The following is a 24,998-nucleotide window of genomic DNA, read 5'->3' on the forward strand; positions in this document are numbered from 1 at the left end:
AATCGGATGACTGTGGCAGATTTATATTTCTAACAACGCGACGGAGGCTTTTGGCTGTAATAGGTGTAGAAGGAGTAGGCTGAGTAGGATAAGTATCTGGAGGAGTTTTTGGCCGGTTATTAGCGAATATCTTGAGCTGCTTCGAGGTAAGAGGATAAATGCCAGTTGCTTCAAACCCGGACTTGATAATCTTCTCTATAAGAGCCTTGCACCATGCCTTATAAAATAACTTCCAGAAGTTGCGTTTCTTCATTGAAGTATATCTATAGCCAGAACGGAGTAGGTGGTCAACTTCCTGCGTATATGCCTTAGAAAGTGGACCAAAGACTCCAATATCTAGTGGCTGTAACCGGTGAGTTGAATGAGGAGGCAAAACAACAAGCAGGATACGATTTCGATCTGCGTAGTCAACAAATCTCATATTAATATGAGATGAGTGCCCGTCCAGGATAAGAAGCCTTCTGCCTCTACCACTCTTCGTATGCCTATCAAATATCTTCTCAAGCCAGACTAAACCAAAGTCATCGTTGCTCCAGCCATTTGGTGACGTTGCAAAGTACGCAGTTTCTTCTTCCGGATTAAAATCATCGAGCCAGGTGTCTTGTAGATCTCCTTTACCCTTATAAATGAGTGTAGGAGGAATTCTTCTACTATCCGCAGAAATAGCAGCAAGTAGAGAGATAAATTCGCGAGATCTATCTTGAATAGCACCAATCCTTCGATTTTTAAGAGTCTGGAGAGGGATAATACGTTTAACAGCATGTCCAAGCCCAATAAGGAAGCCTTTCTCATCGAAGTTGTAAATATTGTCCGGGGTAATATTATATTTCTCGATTATATCTCTAAGCTATTAAAAGTAAATAAGAAGTTAGTATATATATATTTAGTAGTAAAACGTCTATTAAATAATACTTGCAGACTTGTAGAAGTGTTCAAAATGCGCAGAGTTATCAGCAATGTGCCTCTTTTGATCGATCGTACGAAGATAGAGACATTGTATTCGATCCTCATGTCTCTTGCAGAACCTGGCCACCCAATTCACTCCTACAGGCTCTTTTATAAGCTCGTATACGAGATTTCGAACAGTTTGGGGCGTAGGAGATAGGCCTCTTGCCGCTAATCGATTAATATGCTGTAGGAGGACTTCTTCTTGCTTATCTGTAAGAGTCTTGCGATATTTTGATGCTGCTTCGGAATGGGACACTGTTTGGCCTTGATAACGGCGCGCAAGGGTTCTTCGATCGATATTCCACTTTTTTGCAGTTTGTGAGTAATTAGGAACCTCTTGCGACTTTAATTCTTCAATCGCAGCAGCAATTGCTGCCTCATTGGCCATTTTATGGGCATTTCGAGTAAGTGGTAGAGGGGTGCAGAGATTTACAAAAGGCTGGGCATTTAGTGGTGGTGGGCATTTAGTGGTGAGTCACGTTATGTAATTAACTGTCAATTTTTGTATTAGTCAGCTACATTTCGCTTGGCTGAAGCCTCGCACATTCGATAGAGCTCAATATCATCATCCTCCTTTTGACAGTTATGACCCCGGTTTGCAAGCAGAGATTAAGCCTATTTCCACGTTATTTTGATCTCTGCTGACCTCTTCCGCTCGCAATAGAACTAGGAGTTGATCCGGTGCCAACGAAATAGGCAAGAACATCTGCTCAGCCAGGGCCTGAACCAACATCAAGGATGACAACAAGGATTGTGCTCAGGGATGTGTGGGATTGGGAGGTCTGGTATGGGATGATGATGGGCACAGCTCAAGCCCAGGGTATAAGGGAGTTTGTGGACTTACGGATGAGTGCCAAAACACCAGAGATGCCTAAGAGCCCTACACCAAAGGATGCTCTCAGGCCAGGGAGGGTGGTAACCAGGGTGGTACCCCTGCAGAACCAGTCCCTGCAGAGGATGTGACTGAGTTTGACCTGGATGAGAGGGAATACCAGAGGTGGACAAGGCTGTATAGTGACTACCTAAGGCAGTTCGCTATCTATCAGCAAGTAATGAAGGAACTCGGTTCTTTTCGACTCCAGATCCCTTCCTCTGTGGATAGAGGCCTTGTGGAAGATATTGCTTCCCATTCCACACCAATTAGCATGTTAAGGAAGCTCCAGGATCGACTTTGCCCTACTAAAGAGGACAGAGCTATCCAGGCAGTCAAAAGATACAGGAACTTGATGGAAGGTGGAAGGAACAGAGACCCTGTAGGATGGGTGGGTGACTGCATGAAGGTGTGCCAGGACCTAGAGAAGATGGAGGTAATACAGGCTTTCCTAATAAAGCAAGACTTCCTGGAAGCCAACATGAGGATGGATGAGGCCTTTACTGTGGCTGTAAAGCTACAGATCTCAGATACAACCACATTTAGAGACCTTGCCCTCCTATTTCAGAGGCATTACAGAGCTAAAGCTCCTTCTACAGACCAGGCATTAGCCTTTGCAACACCAACCCTGCAAGGGAGACCTCAAAAGACACCACCAACCTGCCTCTGTGGCCAGATCCACTGGTTCAAAGACTGCTGGTATCTTATACCATCCAGGAGACCTGCAAGCTGGCAAGAGAACCCAGACATAAGGAGCTGAAACCCAAGAAAGGACAGTCCAGCAGGTATAATCTTTGAATGAGGATCTACCTACTCTTGATGACAGTTATATTCTTAGCTACGGTCGGGGGATTTCGATCCAATTTCGGCGCTTAGACTAACTAAGCTTTCTAGATACCTACTGCCCTTTAACTACAATAAGCGGAATATATATATGTAAGGGGTTGGACCCCTATTCCTTTCTCGGGTCACTGCGCGCTCCGTAATCGACGAGGCAGCAAGGCCTGTCTGGAGATGCCATCACCAGACTCCCCCTTTTTTACTCTCGCGCACGTGACCCTCAACACGGTCACATGACCTCAACGCCTAGTGGTTATATGGGGGGGGGTCCGGGTGGTGTTATAACCCGGGTTACTACGTACGTTATGCCAAGCCGCAGTGTAACCGATTATGTAAGCAGTTATAGCTTTATTGCGTATTACCGCCACTCAGGCCTCTCAGCCCAGCTCTGCTCTGCTCTGCTCTGCTCTCTCTACTCCCCCCCCTGCACCCCTGTATATTTCGTACATACAATGGGCTAATGCGGCCAAATAAGTGAACAGATAGGTATTTACCTTACTATATACCGTACACCCTATTTCCGACCTTTATATTACCCCCTTTCCTCGTCCAGAATGGACCGTGCAGACGGCAGCATGAGTGCCCTGGACCGGCAGTCCAATATCAACGTTGCCCTGTTCGAGAACCAGGAGCGTACGCTCCTATATACCCAAAAGAACCGGCCTAAGAATACGCAGATCGCGTACAGTGCCCGGCAGGAGGAGTGGAGAGTACGTACTCCCCTTTCTTACTACTATCTCCCGTCTCTTATCCCCCCGGCCTGGCTCCCTATCAGGCTGATATATACATATCCTTATATCCCACTGCCGCATGTCTACAGGCTGACTGTACGGTATATCGATCGATTCCAATCCCAATAGGCATGGTGCCAAAGGGTTGGATTTGCGGACGGAGAGATTGTGTCCGAGCCGAAACTAAATATGTTCTTGCAGGAGGAGGTTATGTATAGAGAAATCAGGCCATCTCGATATAAGAAGAGCCGTACGAATATAGAGGGGGAGTCCGTTAAATAGACGCTATCAGAGGCATCGATCAAGGCGTACATTGCCGCTCTGGTGGACCTCTGGGGCGTACAGGTCAGCATGAGGACAAATACCCATGCATCCCCCAGGGGTGCACTGGTAAAGGGCCTGATTCGTACACGCAGGCAGCAGGAGTCAAAGAGGAAGAGGGAGCAGTACGAGGACCGTGGCCTCAACTCCCTTCAGGATGGATATACCTCTGCTGAATTCGTACGGCTCATCCGATTCTGCTGGTCCTCTGGGTACAACGTTTCTGGCCAGCTGGAGCCGTTCCTCCGTACGGCGGCCGACCTTCTCCTTGCTCATACCCTTCTCCTCCGTGGTGAGGTACGGCGTAAGGCTCAAATGGCCGACCTCTTTACCCTGACTCTGGATAATGAGGGCCCAACTCCCTGCCATGCCATGGTTGTACTTATAGATAATGGCAAGACGAACCAGGATGGCCGCCGCGAGTACGGCACTGCTATACGGCATAAGAACCCCCTTCTCTGTACGATGGCCAGTATTGGCTTCTACTTCTTTATGCGCTGGAATATTATGGGGGAGACACCACCCAACTTCCAGCGCCGGGAGCTCTGGTACGACCTTCTTGTCATCAAGGGCCAGAGTAATGTTAAGCCAATTGCGTACGAGACCCAGCTGCAGTGGTCGAACCGTGTGTACAAGGGGATCGGCCTTGGGATAAAGAAGAAGACCCATGCTGGACGGTCCCAGGGGGCCAAGTTTGCTGAGTTGGCAGGAGTAAATGAGGGCCAGATTCGAAGGGCTGGACGGTGGAATTCTGACTCTCTTACAACTTCCTATCTTACTAATATTCCCAGGAAGTTCGTACGTGCAATGGCAGGCTTCCAGCCGGTAGAAACAGGGGCGTACTATCTGCCGCGTACAAAGATTGAGCCGCCTGCATCCCTCAAGCAGGCACTCTGGCCTTGGGTCGATGAGTGGCTGCTCTGGCAGGCCTCGTACACCGGCTCTGGCTCTGAGGACGTACAGCTGCCTCCAGAGTCAGTGAGGTTCGATAGTGGGAAGGTGGACCACGGGGATCTTGCCTCGCAGGGGTTCCTCTATCTGCTTGACTATCTTCGTACAGTCATTCTGCAGGACTCTGTTCTATTTATGCAGGAGTTCCCCGGCCATCCAATATGGAGCCACTCCCTCTTTGCACGGGATGACTACCTCTGCTTCTCCCAGCTTGTACGAGACTCCCTGATAGATGTGGAGGAGCCGCAGGATGTCCAGCTTCGCCGTACGGTTCCTGCCATTGCCACGCGGCTGCAGACCATTGAGCAGTCCATTGTGCAGACTCTCAAGGTATCAGAGGAGCGGAATGTTGGATTCCTACAGACAATTGATAGGAATATCAAGGATATAGTGGACGGTACAGTGTCTTTCACCGTACGAGCCAATGCTCCAGGCTCGCCTCTGTCCGCTGCGGCCACTGCCACCGCCACTGCCGCCTCCACTCCATATGCTACTCCTAGGTGTATGCATGGAGCCATTCCCCATCCTTCCTTGTCCCCTTCCTGCTCCCCTCACCCCCCCTCTTCCTCTGCTGCAGCAGCCGCTCCCTATACTGGCCCCCCGCCCCTTTCTATGGGCTTCTCTCAATCCCGTACGATTGGAACCGTTATGGATCTCTGGCGAGAGTGGGCTGAGGGCCTTGGTGGCCGGCCGTCGGTACAGAGCATGGAGGAGGCATATGGGCCTAGATGGCGCCGCCACCGTCCTGGGGAGAGCATAATGTTCTCCCGCAGGAAGGTAGTAGTTGATGAGATCGTACGGAGGCAGCGCGTACAGAAGAAGAGCCTGTCCGTTGTTATTGAGGAGCTGGAGACGGTACGGGTAAAGCATGGCTTCTCATTAAATGCCTTGGTCAAGCACCTCAAGGAGATAAGGAAGCTGGCCTAAGGGAGTTAGTATAGGACATCTAATATAGAATATAGAATATGGATTGGTGTACGCTACTCTGTTCCTTACCGATATATATTTTTAAATAGGATTGGCCTCTGGCCTTGATAGATGTAGGTAGTAATAAAAAAATACTCTTTTCTTATACTTATACTCTATATATTAAGGTGTTGCTTGTACGTTGTCACTAGAAGAAAGGCTTCCTAATCGGGTTAGGCTGTACACGCTCTCGCTACACGTTGATATCAGCTTTGGCCTCACCTCCTCCCTCTTTTCTCCTTCTCTTCCTTCTCCTCCTCAGCCTATTCCACGTACACGTCCGGTAAGTCATCCCTTTTGGACACTATTCTATCCTCTCTGTACTCGTTTCATCGTCCAGAGCCGAGCTGCAGCCTATCCTGCCATCTGGGCCACGTCTGGGAGTCCTTGTACTGATATCCGGCCTGGGAATATGTGTACAGAATAGAATATCAGGTATGTTATGCCCTCCCCCTCCCCCCTCCCTCTTATCTGCCCTCTGCCCTCTGTACGATGCAGCAGGCATAGATATAGAGAGGGATAGGGGGGAATAAATACTATTTGTACAGCCATAGGCCATAGTATACTAACTAGGTGGGTATAGGATAGATTCCAATCAATTAGTACCCCTATACTCTTTCTCTCCTCTTCTTCTTCCTCTTTTGAGATGTAAGTACGGCCTATTATCTATAATATCCTATCTATCCGTCCATAATATAGCATATATTAGTAAGGATATACTAATAAAGGATGGGATAATAGGCCTTTTAACAACAACACTGCTGGGGACGGGATGTAAGTTATATATCTAGCACCCTCCCCCACCCTGCTCTGCCCCTATCCCTATCTAATACTGTACAATGCACGGCACGGGTATACTGACATGGATATAGGGCCCTTGTGCTGTACGACCGCCAGATCGCCCGGATGACGGACACGCCTGGTATCCTCAGGGTCGGTGGCCAGGAGCTTGCCCCGTACGTCCACAATGACTTGGGCCGTGCGGTATTGTCCCTCCCGGGACTCCATGTGCGCTATGTGCCGTACAGCATAGATGCACGGCAAATACTATCGCATCGGGCCTCGTACATTAACGGCCTGCTGGTCCAATCCAGAGGGAGGCCTGAGGTGCATGCCTGTACCGACTGTCGGGGACGTACAGGTCTCAGGCCTTTCACAGAGTGCGTCCGGTTCCCCGGCCACTTTGGCGGAGCATGTGGTAACTGCAAGTGGCGCGATCGTGCCTCCCACTGCTCCGTACGGGACGAGATACAGCAGGCACGTACGGAGGTCATAGTCCTGGACGATGACTCTGGGGATGGCCGCCAGGTCATTGACCTAACGGGCGATGGGCCGGTACGACGGCCAAGGGCCAGAATAACTGGAGGAGGAGATGGGTCTTCGGCCAGCAGGGCCATTGTGCTTCTTTAAATGGGTAAGGACATGATTTCATTGATATCTTTGGACTGAGTGACTGCGTTCCATTTGGATTTGGGGCTTTTGCCCTACTGCACCCATCCCAGCCGTACGGGCCCTGTGTACGGCACCCTGGGCATGGCCTGCACCTCTCCGTGGTGCCTGGGACGAGTAGTCGAGCTTCAATGTACGCCCTCAGCCTGCATCTTGCAGTGCAATGATGGATGGGCAGGGAGCATGTACAAGAAGAGCTCGATGAAACTAAGCAGGCCAGGCCTTATATAATGATTACATGTACGTTGATTGATTGGATGAGCTTGCTCGTACTAAAATTAACCTGAGGCATAACTTGCTGCTCGCCAAGCGGCCATATAACCCGGTTATATGGGGGGGCGCAGGCGTACGGCAGGCAGTTGTAACCGGGTTATATGGTGGGCAAGTTATAACCTGCGCTAACTTACACCTTCTATACCTAAATATACCAGGATAAAGTTGCCGGCTCTTTATTCTGTACGAGTGCTGAGAACAACTCTGATACAAAATACGAGCGATTATTTGTGGAAAAAAAAAAGATCGTGAAGCGAAAAGATGAATATATATACGAGCCGCAGTCCAGGAATCTATCTTCGCTTTTCTTCTCTTCAGTATTCTGTGTTTCTCCGTTGACCAGGCCAACGATGCGTCTCCTTAATACCAAAACCATTACTGTGGAAGAGTTTTTCGACGATACCGCGACCCCCAGCTATGCCATCCTTTCCCACTGATGGAGAGAAGAAGAGGTCTCCCTCCAGGACCTGAAAGCTGGCAACGGCCCCAAGATGCACGGCTACAAGAAACTTACGGCGAGCTGCGCGCAAGCTTTGCTGGATGGCTTCGATTACATTTGGGTTGATACATGTTGTATTGATAAGACAAGCAGCGCAGAGCTCTCTGAAGCTCTGAATTCAATGTACCAATGGTACCGCAGAGCTGAGGTGTGTTATGCCTACTTATTCGACGTGGAGGAAGACTCAGTGACAGACGGTTCGAGCTTTTATAACAGCGCCTGGTTTACGAGAGGGTGGACGCTGCAGGAGCTTATTGCGCCTGCTACTGTGGAATTCTTCAACGGCGCATGGGAGAGACTTGGGACAAAGGTCGACTTGAAAGAGGCCATCTACAACATCACGGGCATCCATCGTGATGTCCTCACGGGCATGTTGGATCTCCAGTCTTTTTCCATTGCTCAACGAATGTCTTGGGCTGCGCGCAGAACGACGGCCAAAGTAGAGGATATGGCCTACAGCTTGCTCGGTATATTTGACATCAACATGCCAATGCTATATGGCGAAGGGGAGAAAGCCTTCTTGCGGCTTCAGGAGGAAATTATGAAGCAGTCAGACGATCACACACTGTTTGCCTGGAAGAGCTCCGACCCAAATTACCGTGGCTTGTTTGCGAAATCCCCTGCTGCATTCATCGACAGTGGCCGTCTGATCCCGTCTGCCGTGAAGTGGAATGACAGTCCATACTCCCTTACAAACATGGGGCTTTCCATCGAGCTGCCGATGGTCGAATGGTCTCTAGGCGTGTACCTTGCTGCGCTCGACTGTGAAACGGAGGGAGTTGAAAATAGTCGTGTTGGTATATATCTTTCTGACCTCCCAGAAAAGAATCAATATGCAAGGGCCATGCTCGAAGGTGTCGACCTTCCTCGATTTTCCACCAGCCGCCAAAGCGAATACCGGAACATCTACGTGAGACAGAATATCCGCGGCTCGCTGCAGCCCACACAACGCGAGTATGGATTCTGGATTCGGCGCATGCCAAAACCAAGCTCTTCTCCGGATGCCACTTTCGATGTGACCGCGTGGAACAAGTGGAACAAGGAGGAACTCGTTTTCACAATTCCCAAGGGGGAGAGCGGAACGGCGGTAGTTATACGATATCAGCTTGAGGAGGGCCGTGTGACCAATCTGAAGTTGGGGTTCGACTCCATGTTCAATCCTGTATGTCAGTTTGGTGGGCAATATTACTCGCCAAAGACGTTCGGTTCGCCGCATCGAGACACTTTCAAGGGCATAATGGCAACTGACTGGATGAATGGTCGACTAGACGGTGTGTATGTTGGCAACAAGCAGACTGGACTGAATATTGACGACTTCCACCGCATCTTAATATTGAAGGAGATTGTGAAGGGTAAAGAAATATGGGTGGTGTATATCGCCGACTATGATGAGGAAGCAGTTTGGCATCGAGATCGCGTCTGTGACGGTTGCAGCCTTGTAAGTTATCTTCCACTGAAAAGAAAAATATTGCGAAAGACACAAATATTGACCTGATATTCTTTTAGACTATATTCGGGACACTATACCAGTGCCGTGAGTGCTCTGGGTTCGACTACTGTGAGGACTGTCATGCAACAGCAGACAAAACTCATCCCCAACACGGATTCAAGGCGGAGAAACCAGTTTACCACCCCCGTGTAAAGTGCGACAACTGCTCTCAGGTAAGTATGCCAGCTGCTCTCTCTGCCTCGTACCTGTTCTAATATACAGCGCAGAAGGTATATGGGATCCGCTACAAGTGCTCTACTTGCAATGACTTTGATCTCTGCCGCTACTGCTTTTCGGACTCTACCAGGATTCACCCAGGACACGAATTCAAGCAGATAGAAAAGCCGTAACTAAGCAATACCAATCCCCGCAGCATCTATCATCTATCATTTGAATATTATAAATTATTGGTCCTCCTCTTTCAAAATCATGCTGTTATATTGCGACCAGTTTCATGGCGTCCAACCACAGCCACCGGTTATGCTTGTTCTTCACTTTTTTCTGCGAGGAGGAATTTACAATGCTCAATAAACAACAGAGATATGTACAAGTGGTAAATAATAGGAGAACAGGAGATTGTTCTGCGATAGAATTAAACATGCTTCTCTCAGCTGTCGTAGGAAACACTCAATATCTTGAACCTGAACTGTGCCGAGGCTTTCCCGATGTTGATGGCTCCCTTACTGACAGAGACAAAACCATCATCTCCCCTGGCATACTTCATACTGTAGCCACGGACGCTACCCTGACATCCTGCATCAAAGTCAATATCCATTGGAGCAGCGCTGTCTCGCGATCCAACGAGCGTTCCGTTTGGCCCAAGCCAGCGTGCCTTGTCTGGAGTCGACACGAGGAACGGTCCATCTTGTTTTGTGAGTCGAGTCTCCAAGTCCGTGGCGCCGTTATTGTAGTAATGAATAACGAAGCGAGTGTCTAGCTGGGCGTAGCGATTCTCGTCATTGGTATTCTTTGAAACAACGCCAAGTTTCGATCCATCTTTATATGAGAGGAGATACTCGTTCTTATCCGATGTTTGTGAAGAAGAGAAGACGAGGTATCTTCCTTCGGTAAGATCCCCAACGACTTGTTTGTAGCCCTGCTCAATAAGCCCCTTGGGAGGGAAAGTCTTGGGCTGAGATGTCCACGGTGCATCAGGGTTACTGAAACGGGCTTTACATTTTGCCATTCCATCCCAAGCTCCTTGTGCGTTCTTACTTGGTACCTCAGCCTTGGGCACGCTGGGGACTGAAGTGTCCGCCTATCATTAGTTAGTGGTTAGTGGGACATTCTTCACGCCAGGGAGGATTATTTCCTCACATTGTCAAAGTCCAACATGTTGACGAGGTTAGACATGTGCTCTCGACGCCAGTGAACCATGCTATCCAGAGTAACATTGCTGTAGCCCCTGCTGGCGAGCCATTCCTCAACAAAGAGGATCTGAGAGGTATGATCTGCGTGCTCAGTGAAGACACGACCGCCACGGGTGAATGGGGAAATCACATAAAATGGCAATCTCCAGCCTATAAATTACGTTTAACATGCGTAGAAGAATCCTGAAGAAAGACAAAATTCATACCTGGGCCAACAAAGATATCACCCTGCACTCCTAGATAGTCCCTCATCCATTCTCCAGGGGTTCCCTTGGGGGAATGGTACGGAGTAACATGGTCACCAAAACCTCCGGACTCTGAGATACCAGTTAGCAAACTGGCCAAGAATAATGGTAGAAGATGCACAATAGGAACTTACCATCATAACTGATCAGTAGAACAGTCTTGCCATATTTTGGGCTTTGGGTTACAGCATCGATGACCTGTTGTTGCAGCCACGCTCCATCCTTTGGCAGCCAGGGTGGATGTTCAGATAGTTCCATGGGGCCAACAATGAAGCTAACCTCTGGGAGCGTACCGGCACGAGCATCCTTATAAAATTTCTCCAGCCCGGGATATGACATACCTTTCTTGGTGAGGGGAGAGTCCTCCGGGGCGTTACGGAAGTTCTTGAAGTGAGCAAGGGGGTTGTCACCAAAGTTATTCCTATCCTGATAAACTTGCCATGACACACCAGCGTCTTCGTACACCTCATAGCAGGTCTTCCAGTTGAGCGGGTAGCAGTTTATATGAGGCAGCGGGCAACCTAATACATGTTAATTATCAGGCCATAGATAGAATGGTAGTGTTATTTGCCTACCCGGTGTCTCCCAGTTATCAAGATAAGTTCCCCCGTCATCAGGCTTCTGTGGCCCTCCAGGGACGTTGAGGGACCCGCTCACCAGCATAACTCTGTTTGGATTTGTGGCGGTGATGGACGATTGCTATTTCATGTTAGAATGGTCAGGCTTCAGGGGGCTTTTGCTTTTGAATATATACCTGGTACATATCACCGACGGTCCATCCTTCTGCGACAGAGAAATGGACGGGGATATCATTTCTCTTTAAGAAACCCCAGTTGGCAGGTTCACCCAGATCCTGCCAGCGATCGTTTCTGCCATGGTTCAGGGAGGCCTGATTGTACGCATAACCATTGCTACCTCCAGTAGCACATTGAACGCCTTCAGACCACGATCCCCCAAGATGGCCCAGATACCATGGTGCCAAAGTATTGACACCTTTCCTTGGTGGCTTGGCTTTTCTGGATAGGTTCGAGATGTTAGCTCTGAAGTTATATGAGCTGTCATGGGCACATATACTGAATAAAAACCGATCTGCCATCATCGTTGATCTGGACATTTGGATCCCCAAAGTTTCTAGTTCCGGCCATGGTACCAAAGTACTTTTATATACATCCATCAGCGTCGAGGCCTAGAAGCAGAGGCTATCAATGAGAGCAGAGTAGTAACACATACATGGTTCCATGATCGATTTTCCTGCATGAAGATGACGACGTGCTCAATCTCCTTTAGGGAGCGAGCTGTCTCCCCAGCAGCACTGGGTGCGGCAAAGGCATGGTGACGGCGGTCGACAAGGACGGCCGACAGCGCGGCAAGCAGTAATGCTGCGGTCTGCATGGTGACTCTCAGCAAAACGATTCAGCTTTCCACTTGAAGAAGTGAAAGGACATTGTCGAGGTGGGAAGCTGCCTGGCATATATATAAGGCATATTTATTTTTCTCTCTCTGGGAAACATTTTGTTTTGAACCGTTGAGACAAGCTTGCCAGACCTTCCCTCGGCTCAAGGACACAGCTGGCCATTCTCTGGCCTCTGATAGCATGCACGGCGAGAGTGATATCTTCTGTCGCAGCGTTGCATCACCTCTTCCCCACCCCCCGACCAAGGGCATCTTTTCCATCTCAGAGGCAGGGTCTCGAGATCCGCAGTGCAGCAAACATGCGGATCAGCAGCCCACCCTGCCATGCCTGTAGCCGGTAGGCATTGGGGAAATGGTCATACACGATGACACGATTGGCCGGGCCTGGATAGTCAGTCAGTCAGATGCATTCAAGGGTGTATAAAGACGTTCTTTTAGCCTTTCTCCATATATGTACATAGTACTACATAGTATGTATGGTGGAGGGAGCTCGTACCGAGTAATCGTGGTGATACACAAGATTCGAGGGCTACCTGGCAGCACATAGCAGCCAGACATCCCATCCAGGTCGGGGAGAATGCAGCCCGCAAGCCTTGGATCAAGGACTGTAAAGGCTCTTCTGCCCGGCTATAGAGAGGCTTTGCTTGTGTTCCCTGCCCCCTTTTCCCGTCTGGTGGGCTCGACTCAACAAGGCCCCCTGTCCGCAATCAATGACAATATTCGCCCCGAACAGACTATGCCTGTCCGTCCAAACATCCTTTGTCCTCCAACGGCCCACTCGGACAAAGCTGAAGAGTCTTCTAGTCGAAAATGGTGAATATCGTTGACGGAGTATATGTACAAAAGGCGAAGGGCGGTTTTTCATGTCCCAAGCGGTCCAGTGGCTAGTTAACCAAGCGATACCTTTTGATGCCCCCTGGAAGCTCGACTTCACCGCATGCCAGACTCCACACACGTGTGTCCCCTCAGGCAGTTCATGGGATGAAGACCGTCTTCTGCAGAGCTGCGAAGACGTTCGACCCAGCGGGTGGGGGGAGAAGCAACCCGGTCAGTTACATCGCGCGTATGTTGGTGTCCAGTTAATAATATAAAAAATCAACCGCGGCTCAAGGCAGATTCAATATTCGATACAATGTATATTATTTATATTGTTTATACATGCTTCAAGGCTATATGCAGAGTCAAAATCACCAATCATGCATATGCTTGCTCCCGCAGCGCCTTGGTCATACCCTGTCATCCTACACACATAATACATATATATACCACGCATATATGCATATATATATACACGCTAAGAGCCTGCTGTGAAGCCCCCCGGGATATATCCATCCGATGGAGATGGAGAGACCAGCCAGCAGGCGGCGACACGACTCGCAGCGGCGGCTTCAACGGCCAGACGACGATGCTGCCACCCCTACCCAGCACGAGGATGGGGAAGACTCCAGCCCTTCAACTGGCCAGCCAAGGAGGCGAGAAGAGCGGACGAAGAAGAAAAGGCCCCAGATCGACAGTCGATTACTACCGGCAGGCGTATGGCCTTTCTTTGGCTTGATCTGCTGCGTCTCGACTGTGCTCGCATTCCTGAAGCTCGTCGAGCAGTGGCAGCAAGGAGTCGTTCCAAGCATCGTGGGCGTCGGCAGCATCCAGTTCAGCCCTTCGTCCCCCTCGACCTTGACTCCATGGAGCTCTCTTCTGCATCCAGAGGACCATGTGTTTCGTCCCCCGGCTACCGTCAAGCTTGAGTGGACTGTTACGACTGGCCACCGCCGCCTGGACGGGGTCAGGAAGCGCGTCTATCTCATCAATGGTGACTCTCTCCAAAGCAACCAGCAACGATCTCGACCTAACTAACCGGCCGGCGATGCACTTGCAGACATGTTTCCGGGGCCGACTATCGAAGTGCGGTCAGGAGACAGGTTGAACATCCAGGTCACCAACAGCCTCGCAGACGAGGGCGTCGTCCTTCACTGGCATGGCTTGCATATGAGAGGTACGATAACGCTTCAACCTCCCTTCCAGCTTCCGTTGACACTGACGCTGAATTCTAGGTGCAAATCACATGGATGGAGTGGCTGGAGTTACCCAGTGCCCGATAGTTCCTGGGGCCTCCATGTTATATAACTTCACCGTCTCCCACTCTCAGAGCGGGACGTTCTGGTAACTATGCATTACTCCCTCTCCGCGGCCAACGGCCAACCCCACGCGCTGAAACTTGCACCGCCCCAGGTACCACGCACACTCAGGCCTGCAGCGAGCCGAGGGCCTGTATGGAGGACTCGTCGTGCATAGACCATCGGCGCCCAGCATTCGAGCCGCGAGGAACCAAGCATCACAGACTGATGCCGTGAGATATCGGTACCAGAAGGAACACCTTCTCTTGATCGGAGATTGGTATCATCGCCCAGCAGAAGAGGTGTTGGCTTGGTTTCATTCCCTGGAGTCAAACGGAGCAGAGGTGCGTCTTTCCTCCTCCCTTTTCCATCCGATTGTCAGATCTTTGCGCAACCACTAGCTGACAGACCAAAGCCCGTTCCGGATTCCTTGTTGGTCAACGGGGCTGGAAGATTTAACTGCTCGATGGCGCTACCTACGCGGCCACTTGACTGTGCCGACAGCGGGTATCCTACTCCAGAGCTTCTCCTCGATGCTGGCCTATCTCACCGAATCAGGGTTGTAAACGTCGGGTATTCCACACACATACCCTTTGTTCCCTCCTTTGGTTTCTACTCCCTTGATTGCTAAGTACTTACTCTTGCAGGTCACTTGCTGGGGTAAGTCTCGGGTTTGAGCACGGCGTAGTGAATCCCATACAGGTTGACGGGGGAACAGAGGTCAGGCAGCCATTTCAGACGCCAAATTCCCGCTCTATAGGCGTCGTATATCCCGGACAGAGAATGGACTTTGTCCTGAGTAATCCCGTCGGACAGGGCAAACAGTCTTCCATGACGGTTGAACTTGACCCCGAGTAAGAGACCAACATCCAGGCCCTTCTGAGTTCTACTATGTAAACAGATCTAACGGTGGTGTGCAGATGCTTCAGTCTCCCAAATCCAGCTCTCACTAATATACAGACCTTCCCCATCATGGACGCCTCGAAGAAATCCTGGTCCGATCCACCTGCTAAACTGCTAGCTGACAATCCAGTCAGAGAGCCTGGAAAGCATGTTGACCTTGCAGGCCTAGCGTCCACGCCATCCGCAGTATCTCGTATACCCGCACATGCAGATCAAACGTTCGTCGTCTACACACTCTTGTCCAAATTGTCAGCGAATAACTACGCCCCTTTTGGATTCTTCAACCACACTTCCTGGCGCCCGCAGGCGGATCCACCACTACCTCTGGTTGCCCTGGAGCCCGGGGACTGGGATAAGAACCAGTTCGCAATCAGGACGAGCAGTGAGCCTGCATGGGTCGATTTGGTGGTCAATAACCTGGACGAAGGCCCTCATCCCTTTCATATTGTATGTTCTCGCCACCTCCTTGACCAAGAAAACCAACGCTAACATTTGCAGCACGGCCACGACTTTTACGTTTTGTCTGTATATGAAGCAGAGACAGGCTTTGGCTCATATAATCCGTGGGATCCAGAAAACAAGGCACCGCGATATGACCACTCGAAAGCCATTCTTCGAGACACAGTGCATATCCCTGCACGAGGACATGCAGTGCTAAGGTTCTGGGCTGATAACCCGGGAATATGGCTCTTCCACTGCCATATCCTGTGGCATCTTGCTAGTGGCATGGCAATGTTGGTTGATGTCATGAATAGCGGGTCAACGCCGTTGGATCTCCCAACTCATACTTGTAGCCATCTGGCTTAAGAAGAACAGATTATTCTTGCCCCATAGCAAAGACAGTTAGCGACGGCACTGTCGTCAGATTCTAGCCTCGTCGTCCCTATTTACGAGACTAGGCTCGAGAATACACTAATATATGATCTTGACAGAGGCTAAGGGAACACAATGGTTAAAACTGCATGTTTATAGGTTCACGGTAAAAACTCTTGAATGGAAATGTTAAGAAGGAATTGGTTCTGGTCCCCCCCCCCCTTATTTAGTCGTCATAGTCACCATCCCCGAATCCGCCATCGTCAGACGCTCCCTGACGCTCTTCACGTTCCTCTTCGCGTTCTTCTTCCTCGTGTTCGTCTACAGTGTCCCACAGTCAGTGATCCCAGTCGTAAAAGAGAGCAGTACCAAGGTATAGTCAGAGAGCAGCCTACCGATTTCGTGTGTAATAACAGCGGCACCGATAGCGCCTAGGGCAAGACCACCAGCACCAGCTGCCAGCATGGCTCCCGTGTTGGAACTCTTCTTCTGTTTCTCCTTCTCATATTTGGTGTTGTCGTACGGAGATGCACTGTACCCTCCAGCCCCAGGCGCCCCGGATGCCCCAGCAATTCCAGCTGCACTCGCTGCACCTCCAGCATAGTAAGAGCCACTGTCGCCACGAGTGTCAGACCCTCCGAAACCCGCGGTTGGGGCTTCCCACTGAGAACGTCCAGTGGCCTGCTCGACGTGGTATGCACGCTGGCGTGCCTGGTCCCAATGCTGAGCCCATCCGGTTGGGAGAGGAGGTGGAGGGCCTTGTGGTGGTGGTGGAGGACCGTACTGTGGCTGGCCATAGGGCTGCTGCTGGGCGGCATACGGTGGTTGCTGAGCATATGGTGGTTGCTGGCCATACTGAGGCTGCTGTCCATAAGGAGGCTGTCCATACGGAGGCTGCTGTCCATACGGCGACTGGCCGTACTGCTGCTGTTGTCCATACGGAGGTTGCTGGCCGTATGGAGGCTGGTCACCATAGCCACGCTCGCCTATACAACGGTTAGAACATGTTGAAACACGATGGGATGTAGCCGTGGACTAAAAAAATACCTCCTTGTTGCGGCTTTTCCGAGAAGCTGGCCTTGAGCTCTTCGAATTTCTTCAAGAAAGACATGGCTGTGGAGGATGTTCTGGCTCGCTCGGAAAGAAGTAGAGGTAGAAGATGGTTTGGGTCCACGACATATTTAACCAAGAGGATGGCACAACTACTTATATATCCCGATAACAATGTAATATGGTGTGAACCCTTTCTACTCGTTCACGATTATCTATGCAGTCACTCCCGGATTCATGAAGGACTTGGGCTGCTCTTCCATGGCTAACGAATTCAATACTAGCCACGTCAGCCACAGATGCAAGACAAGGCCTGGATGGCAGCCCACAGCAAAGGCAGCATACTCCGTACCATGTATGAGATAACGATATTGCAAGCTGTCTGGCTAGAACGAATAACATGGCTGGTTACTGCAAGTTTGTGTGGTGGGAGTAACACAGGATTGGACTCCGTACGCTTGAGAGCGTTTGGATGGCTGAGATGTGTAACCCTCCTTCACATACGGAACGCGAGTCGGGTCCCACGGATGCTAGCGAAGTGGAACTCTAGCTGTTGATCTGTTTCTCGGAGCTGAGCGACGTGAGAAGCAGTACGCATGCTTGCATGGATCATGTTACTATTAACAAGCTTTTGTTTCAATTCGATGGAGCTGTGGCTCAGGCGGAAATTTGATCGATGCGAAGGACTCTGATAACTAGGAAGCCCCTCGATACATTTCATATATTGTCACGGCGCAGCTATGTACGTTTCTTCTGGGCCCAGATGAAGTTTCCGGCCACACCGGTCTTGTACATGTCCATATCTCTCTCTAGCTCGCCTGCCAGGCCTGGTCGCCGGTCCTCACTCAGCCCAACGTCTTCCAGCCTATCAAAAAGGGTCAGCAGATGAAGTGACAACAAGGAGGCTGACGAAGGGGCCTTACTTGACCAGACTGCCAAACGAATGGAACAGGACACGGCTGACCCGCCGTCCTCTCATGCCCTGCTCTCGATCAGCATGTGCGTTGCCGGCGACCATCTCGAGACACTGGCTCTGGATATTCTCGCATCCGGCGTCCTTGAGCGCAGCCAGGATGTCGGACTTGACGTTGAGATTGCGCACTTTCTGCTCAGCGAACTTGTAGAAGAGCATGTATGTGGTGGCCTGTGGATCAGTTACCATGGTGTAATGGTCGTATTCGAAGAACTGGATCCATCCCCCCGGCTTGAGACAGGCGACGAGCCGCTTGACGATCTGGTTGATTTCCTGGCGCTGGAAGAAAGCAAACAGGAGACGTTGGTTGACAAGATCGAAGCTACCCTCCCATGCCGGCGGGAAAGACTCTGTGACGCTCTGCGGCACCAGTGAGACGGTGGGAGGTAGGGTCTCTGGCGGCGGGAACAGCTCCGTCCTGTAGTATGATATCATCGTGAGTCCACCCATATCAAGTCAAATCCGAGCTCAAAAGGGAAAAAGGGGGGAAGAATCAAGGCCATACGCAATGTCAAAGCCTACATATTCAGTCTCTTCCGGGAGGATGAGGCGAACGTCATGGATCCAGAAGCCTGTGTAAAGTCGGAAAGGTCAGGTATATATACACCGTTCCACTTCCCCATAGATAGTTTAAGGGGGCGTTAATGCCTACCATCTGCCGTAGCCGAGTCAAGCACCTTCATCCCTCTGGCGGTCAGGTCCAACGGTGCCTTTATGAGGCCACCAGCCGTGCCCTTGATCCATTCATGCTGCACACGCAGACGGTCTCGCTCAACGCTGCCGCCGGGAATAAGGTAGCGGGCTTTGGCCTCTTCGAACTGCTTATCCTGAGGGTCGCCCATGGTCTGTTTAGCGTATACAATATCAGGACGAAAACGGGATCAGAGAATCGATTGAGAGTCCACCCTGCAAAGAGAGTATATACACATATATATATCCCCCAGCCCGGCAGACCAAGCAGGATTCGATATATCGCCCTGCAGCGTCGACTAACCAACTCCCAACCCCAAAGAGATGCCGGCTTACCCAAAGTAGTATATCAAGAGGAGCCAGAGTGACTGGGCTCTGGTTGGAAGCCCGATGATCGCCGAACCATCCGGTCCATCTGGGAGCAGCAACAGCATGGCTGGTTCAAGATTCCTACTTCGATGTCCTCGAATGCTGATGCTGATCAGGTTCTACTGGTTAGTTATGGACAAGCACATGAGAGGTGGTGTAACATCCCACATTTCCAATCGGGCGGCAAAACAGGGACACGCATAGTCAACTATACTTCGTAGACGCCATGTTCCCTCCATCCATAGTCCTTATTCCATACCCTTATGAATCGGCTCGATATTCATCTTCATCTTCTTCTGATACTGTTTTCTGCTGACTAAGTCATGTTGCTGCTGACTAAGGTATGTTTGCTTTGTTTGTCCGAGCCTTGTTTCATCACGTGCCGACAGCGCTAACCGTATCGAGTGCGTGCAGCCGCTCTCGCTTTGTCATACATGGTGCGTGCTTTTCCAGCCAATAGGAAACGATTACGTCGGCGACGCGGTCTCCACTCTGCGGGCCGAAGTAGCCTAAAACGGCTAGTCAGGCACCCTGCCCCCACCGGCCTCTGTCTCGTCCACGCCGCTGATTGGCCTGTCTCGGCTCCACCCGCGACGTGCTGCGCCCGCCCTAGCCGCGGCCCTGGCTCATTTCCCGCCTCATCCTTTTTTCGTCGTCCATCTTCGTCTTCTTTCTCTTGTTCTTCTTCTTCTTCAAGTCTTACAACCGCAACGCTTTCTCCACCGTTCTCGTTCAAAGAGCCAACATCAACTTCATCGCCAGACGAGGCTCACTCTTCCCCACTGCCTCGCCGCAGCTACTGAAGAAGTGATGTCTGTCCGCGGTCAGTGATCCTGGCCGGCTTTCGCTCGTTTTAACAGCCAACAATTCCAACAACCGCAACGTTATCCTCGTCTCGATCAATCTACTCAGCCTCGCCCTAGACTTCCATCTATTCCCCCTGCTCCCCTTTTATTTTTTTCCTCTTCCCCACCGTCGCTCGTTTTTCTGCTGTTGAGCAGCATCCGTTCGCTTTTTATTTGTTTTTTTATTATTATTTTTTTTTGGGTGGCCTCTCCGGCTGTCGTTCTGTCCTTCGTTTGACCGTCATCATGAGCTCTGAATCTGGTACGTGTTGTTCTGCTGTACCCGATGTTTCCATCGTTTATCTTGCTAACTCGTTTGTTGCAGCCATCTACAGGCGTAGCCTAAGCACGCTCTTCCGTCGATGTGTCGTCAACTGCCCGACCGAGGCGCCGCCATGTCCGCCCTGCAAGGCCATGGAGATATGTACTCTCACTGCCAAATCGTGTGAGGCCTGCGCTGCCGCCGTCTGCGTCCCCGATCCCCTAGCCAGCCCGCCGCCAGAGGAGTCGGGTGCACCGGCTGGCGCCATCGCCGGTGGTGTCATCGGCGGGCTTGCACTCGTCCTCGCCATTGTGCTGGCCTGGTGGTTCTGCGTCCGGCGTCGACGCAAGAATACCGAGCTGTGGGACGAGAAGACAAACGCAAGCGGTGACTTTGACAGCGCCCGCCAGAAGAGACAGTCTGCCGTCGGCTCGATCGCCTCTACCGTCCTTACCCGCGCCTCCAACGTGATCCAGATTGCATACATCCCCGGTGTGACCAATAGATCCGCCCCAGGCTCGCCAGACCTCATGGTTCCGCCGGTTCCTCCGATCCCGTCCGCCGTCACCAACGGACAGGCCCAGCAGCAACACTTCTTCATGCCTGGCGACATTCGTGATTCGATGTGGTCTGGCATGACAGATGATGACGGCAAGAGCATCAGTCCCAGTCTCGCTCGAAGCAGCGTCGCCACGACCATATACCGCCACAACGCCATCGTCAGCCCCGTCCCTGCCCAGGAAGCCTACCGGGCCAGGGCAAACATTGTCAGCGTAAAGTCTGGCAGCAGCTCGCCGTCTTGCTCCTCCACACCGAATGTCCCAGCCATCACCAGCTCTCAGCTTAACAAGGCCAACGCAGTCGCAGCTAAGCTCGGTGTCAGTTCCATCGTCGCACGAAGCGCCGTCGCCCGTCCCATAAACGTCACCAAGGGCGGACGCTCCAAGACCACCACCACCACCACGCTTGCTGACGGGAACACGTCGCACAATATGCCCAAGGTGATCGTCGAATCGCCCGACAATTCTCCAAGAAGTGAAAACTCCATCAGTGACTCTCCTAGCACAAGCGCCGGTAGCACAACCACGGGCAAACAAGGCACCGTCAAGGGAAAGCCGCGCGAATCGGTTCTCTCTCTTGCCGTCACCGAAATCGACGACTCACCTGATCCAAAACAAAGCCCCTTTGCTGATCCGATCGCAGAAGAAACCTCACGGTCGTCTTCCTTCAGCGAATTGACCGGACAGACAAAACGAAGCGCTAGCCCTTTCGACGATAAGCACGAGGTCAAGAATAAGCCGTGATCCCTCTTCCTTGCTCCAATTGTTTTATTTTTATCCATTCACAGGATGGAATTATGAACCAACTCGCTAGTAACTCGTTTTATCCCTTTTTCATCTTTGTTTTTTTTTTGTTCCTGGGCTGTAGTTCAACCCCATGAAGGAACTTTTATGCGGCGTCTCTTAAAGGATTTGGTGGACTCTGGTTTCTATCTTCTCCGTTTGTCTAGTCCTTCGCGTATCTATTCCTGTCTCTTCTCCCCATGTCACCCTTTTATAATGCCTCTGTCTTCTCTGTTTATTCCCCCTTTTGTCTGTCTTTGTGCTCTTTATATCTCTAGTTGAGTCCCAGCTTTGCTTTCTCCATGTGGTAATGTTTTCTTCAATTTGTACTATGAACGAAGTTGATCTACGATTCTACTATTCTCTTCCCTTCGCTCTCATCGCGGCTTGCGAATACTAACCTCCTATAAGTTCTCCTTGCCTACGCTACCGCTCTCCTATCGCTGCCCTGGTCAAAGTCTCGGGCCAAAGGCATCCCCTTGGACTCCCACACCCCGATTGCGGGATTCTCTCTTTCCACATCCCCGTCTGGACCCAGGAAAAAGTCCGTCACAATCTGTCTGCGTAATGGTTTACCAGCGTAGGATCGAGGAATGTCTTCTCCCCGGGCTAAGATGCGAAACATCGTGGGTAGATAGCCTGCAGGCAAAGTAGAGACAGATAGCAAGTCCTCACGTAGCTTTTGAAGAGACAGAGCGGTTCCTTGGGCCCCCGACTTTAGACGCACAAGGACCGCAATGTGCTCACCTACCGTCGGATCCGGGACAGGTACGGCATAAATCTCATCAACGTAGGGTAATTTTAGGAGCTGCATCTCCAGTTCCGGGATAGGCACCTTGTATGCATGATGTTTGATAACTGTTGAATCCCCAGTAAAATGCAGGTTAGCGATTTCCCGTATTTATTCCCAATACTAGCAGTATAAACTCGGCAAGGGTATACTTGCAGTCATGTTTGAGGCGACCATCGATGATGTAAACGCCGTCCGAAATATGGGCACTATCCCCAGTCTTGTAGAAGCCATCCTGGTCAAAGGCGGCCTTTGTTGCTTTGGCATCATCAAGGTAGCTAAAGCTCGAATTATTTAACATGGACTTACACCACGGCATAACTGCAAAGAAATATGGACTCTGGGGAAACAGCTGTCTTACTGGGAAAACACCGTTGGGCCCTTAATAAGGATCTCCCCATAGTCGCCCTCAGATAGCTTTACCTCGAGCTGGCCATAAGGGGTTCCGACGGACCGCTATTAGCGCCTGTTAGTTATGGGCAGTGTATGAAAAGAAGTGGACTGATATAATCTAACCTCAACATCCCTTTCATCGTCTTGGGAAGTACGAAGCCCACAGCCTCCCATCTCGGCGGCGGAGTAGAGGTTCATGAGCGGCTGGCCAAGGAGCTTCCTCCAGAAGTTGAGTACCGGAGGGAATATAGGCACCGCACCAGACATGGCAGTCTTGATCTGTCCGACGCCATGGAGGTAGGCTTCGCGGTCGGGAGCCGGCAAGCAGCCCAGCTTATCATCATAGTACTTCATCAGATTCGTCCAAACAGTTGCATGGGCCATCATCAGCGTGACGCCGCCCTGTCGGAGCCGCTCCCATACTGCTTCGGACGTGTTAGGCCGGCAATCGAAGATTTCGATCCTAGTACCATTCAGCAACAGTTTTGTCGGGGGCCAGACACCACCGATCCAGTTCATGGCCGTGATCATGGTGATGAAGGCATGATCAGGGCCACCATCTTGCATAGGGATATTTAGGAAGTCCCGGGAGAGGACGACTCCCTTGGGTGGTCCCGTACTGCCAGACGTGGCTAGGACCAGGCCGGGGCGAGTAGGATCAAGAACAGGACCTTTATCAATCATCACAGTAACCCCAGGCAAGCTGGTAGAGTGGGAACGCCCATCATCATCATCAGCAGCAGCAGCAGCAAACGATATTGGAACCAGATCTAAGGCTGTCGACTGCTGGTCTGCCAGCCGGGCCTGGATCTCCGCTGCTCTGGGCTCTGTTTCCGCAGCAAAGACGAGAGAGGAGGCCCCTGACTTCTCCATGAACCGTGCAGCCTCGTCAACAGACACACTTAGTGCTGTCGATTTTTAATATAAGGAGTTTAAGTCAGCCGTAGTTTGTACACATCTACCCCAGACTCACTTGTTGACTCACACAGCGGCACCACAGCTCCTCCAAGCGCTAGGATGGCGAAGAAACCGACAAAGTAGTGATACCCGCAGGGCGCGAGGAGAAGAATGTATGGTTTCTGTTCATAAACCATCCCCCGCTGGTCAAGCAGCCCAGGGGGTGCCGTATTCCTGATGGCGTCTCGGGTAGCCAAAACATCGTTCAAGAGGCGGGAGTAGCTCGCCTTGGTAGCAGAGTAAGGGTCGTTGATGGCAATATGCCCGTCTCCCAGCTGCGTAAGGGCCAGCAGCCTGGTAAAAAATGGCTCATTTGGCAGAGTCCTGTCCCAGCATGGCGTGCTTGCTACAGAAACCATCATGGAGCTGGCGATGTTTTGTTTCGTATTAAGAGAGGACAGATCTGTTGATATACTACTGTGCAGATTTCTAGTGGAAATCTCGAGTGCAGCCCTCCATACTCTTTAACGATACCCCCTTGCTGTGCATCCATCCCTCGGTACAGCATTCGGCGAGGGGACGAGTCCATGTTGCGATCTGCTGTGTCCAGGGTGTCCCTCGTCATACCAGAGATAATGTAATCCGGTATACTCCATAAAAGCCAGTGCATTCCGGCGTTCTCTCGGCTGTATGTATGTATAGAGGTGTATATACATAGTATGTCCATACATATCATTGTGAACAATAGAGCAGCACTTCGTAGTGTTGGAAGAGGCGCGCAACCCTGCTCCCAAGGCTGAACGATGGAGCCAGGTGTATCGCGCATTCAATATATATAGGCGGGCGACAGGAGTATATTTCTCAGCATTCGCTTAAGAGAGGAACCAGGAACAAGCACCAATCGTGGCGAAACGTCTAACAAGTATCTCACCCAGCCACGAGCTTTCGCTAACGCTGAGCTCTTTTTCTGCGAGCTGCGGTTAGTTTGGTTATAAGTTCTATGTGCATAGTTGGCAGGCAGAGCAAGAAGCTCAGTTGGCAAAGTGGAACTGGCAGGTTTCATCACCGTCTAGACCCATCGACTACTCCATATCTTCTTCTTCTTCTTCTAATAATAATAATAATAATAATTCTCTAATGCCTCATTTTATTACCATCACTGATTTAATATATATGGTATGAAGTATGTA

The 24,998-nt window shown here is 50.9% G+C and overlaps 8 protein-coding genes across 8 annotated transcripts; 4 read left to right on the top strand and 4 right to left on the bottom strand.

Moving 5' to 3' along the window:
* Nucleotides 1–1,686: 1,686 nt before the first annotated feature.
* MCYG_04008 (uncharacterized protein) lies at nucleotides 1,687–2,579 on the top strand (the record flags this gene model as incomplete). The annotated part of the gene is made up of 2 exons (XM_002846225.1): nucleotides 1,687–1,768; nucleotides 1,840–2,579. 2 exons carry the CDS (start codon nucleotides 1,687–1,689, stop codon nucleotides 2,577–2,579), a joined length of 822 nt encoding a protein of 273 aa, XP_002846271.1.
* Nucleotides 2,580–7,611: 5,032 nt separating this feature from the next.
* Nucleotides 7,612–9,677, top strand: MCYG_04009 (HET domain-containing protein; the record flags this gene model as incomplete). Its single annotated transcript, XM_002846226.1, has 4 exons — nucleotides 7,612–7,674; nucleotides 7,803–9,287; nucleotides 9,356–9,511; nucleotides 9,561–9,677. The coding sequence occupies 4 exons, from the start codon at nucleotides 7,612–7,614 to the stop codon at nucleotides 9,675–9,677; spliced, it is 1,821 nt and encodes a 606-aa protein (XP_002846272.1).
* A 268-nt stretch (nucleotides 9,678–9,945) lies between these two features.
* MCYG_04010 (PLC-E) lies at nucleotides 9,946–12,345 on the bottom strand (the record flags this gene model as incomplete). Its single annotated transcript, XM_002846227.1, has 7 exons — nucleotides 9,946–10,596; nucleotides 10,656–10,858; nucleotides 10,915–11,025; nucleotides 11,088–11,474; nucleotides 11,529–11,652; nucleotides 11,708–12,139; nucleotides 12,184–12,345. The coding sequence occupies 7 exons, from the start codon at nucleotides 12,343–12,345 to the stop codon at nucleotides 9,946–9,948; spliced, it is 2,070 nt and encodes a 689-aa protein (XP_002846273.1).
* Nucleotides 12,346–13,707: 1,362 nt separating this feature from the next.
* MCYG_04011 (iron transport multicopper oxidase FET3) lies at nucleotides 13,708–16,041 on the top strand (the record flags this gene model as incomplete). The annotated part of the gene is made up of 7 exons (XM_002846228.1): nucleotides 13,708–14,176; nucleotides 14,243–14,359; nucleotides 14,613–14,824; nucleotides 14,896–15,053; nucleotides 15,128–15,334; nucleotides 15,401–15,745; nucleotides 15,882–16,041. The coding sequence occupies 7 exons, from the start codon at nucleotides 13,708–13,710 to the stop codon at nucleotides 16,039–16,041; spliced, it is 1,668 nt and encodes a 555-aa protein (XP_002846274.1).
* Nucleotides 16,042–16,422: 381 nt separating this feature from the next.
* On the bottom strand, nucleotides 16,423–17,307 carry MCYG_04012 (WW domain-containing protein; the record flags this gene model as incomplete). Its single annotated transcript, XM_002846229.1, has 3 exons — nucleotides 16,423–16,517; nucleotides 16,592–17,182; nucleotides 17,244–17,307. The coding sequence occupies 3 exons, from the start codon at nucleotides 17,305–17,307 to the stop codon at nucleotides 16,423–16,425; spliced, it is 750 nt and encodes a 249-aa protein (XP_002846275.1).
* Nucleotides 17,308–17,984: 677 nt separating this feature from the next.
* MCYG_04013 (methyltransferase) lies at nucleotides 17,985–19,061 on the bottom strand (the record flags this gene model as incomplete). The annotated part of the gene is made up of 4 exons (XM_002846230.1): nucleotides 17,985–18,111; nucleotides 18,170–18,637; nucleotides 18,725–18,791; nucleotides 18,872–19,061. The coding sequence occupies 4 exons, from the start codon at nucleotides 19,059–19,061 to the stop codon at nucleotides 17,985–17,987; spliced, it is 852 nt and encodes a 283-aa protein (XP_002846276.1).
* A 1,308-nt stretch (nucleotides 19,062–20,369) lies between these two features.
* MCYG_04014 (conserved hypothetical protein) lies at nucleotides 20,370–21,689 on the top strand (the record flags this gene model as incomplete). Its single annotated transcript, XM_002846231.1, has 2 exons — nucleotides 20,370–20,385; nucleotides 20,449–21,689. The coding sequence occupies 2 exons, from the start codon at nucleotides 20,370–20,372 to the stop codon at nucleotides 21,687–21,689; spliced, it is 1,257 nt and encodes a 418-aa protein (XP_002846277.1).
* Nucleotides 21,690–22,149: 460 nt separating this feature from the next.
* MCYG_04015 (acyl-activating enzyme 13) lies at nucleotides 22,150–24,227 on the bottom strand (the record flags this gene model as incomplete). The annotated part of the gene is made up of 5 exons (XM_002846232.1): nucleotides 22,150–22,586; nucleotides 22,729–22,796; nucleotides 22,880–22,974; nucleotides 23,035–23,819; nucleotides 23,897–24,227. The coding sequence occupies 5 exons, from the start codon at nucleotides 24,225–24,227 to the stop codon at nucleotides 22,150–22,152; spliced, it is 1,716 nt and encodes a 571-aa protein (XP_002846278.1).
* Between the last annotated feature and the right edge of the window lie 771 nt (nucleotides 24,228–24,998).

This window comes from Microsporum canis, genomic scaffold (genome assembly GCF_000151145.1).
Source record: "Microsporum canis CBS 113480 supercont1.4 genomic scaffold, whole genome shotgun sequence".
Lineage (NCBI taxonomy): Eukaryota > Fungi > Ascomycota > Eurotiomycetes > Onygenales > Arthrodermataceae > Microsporum > Microsporum canis.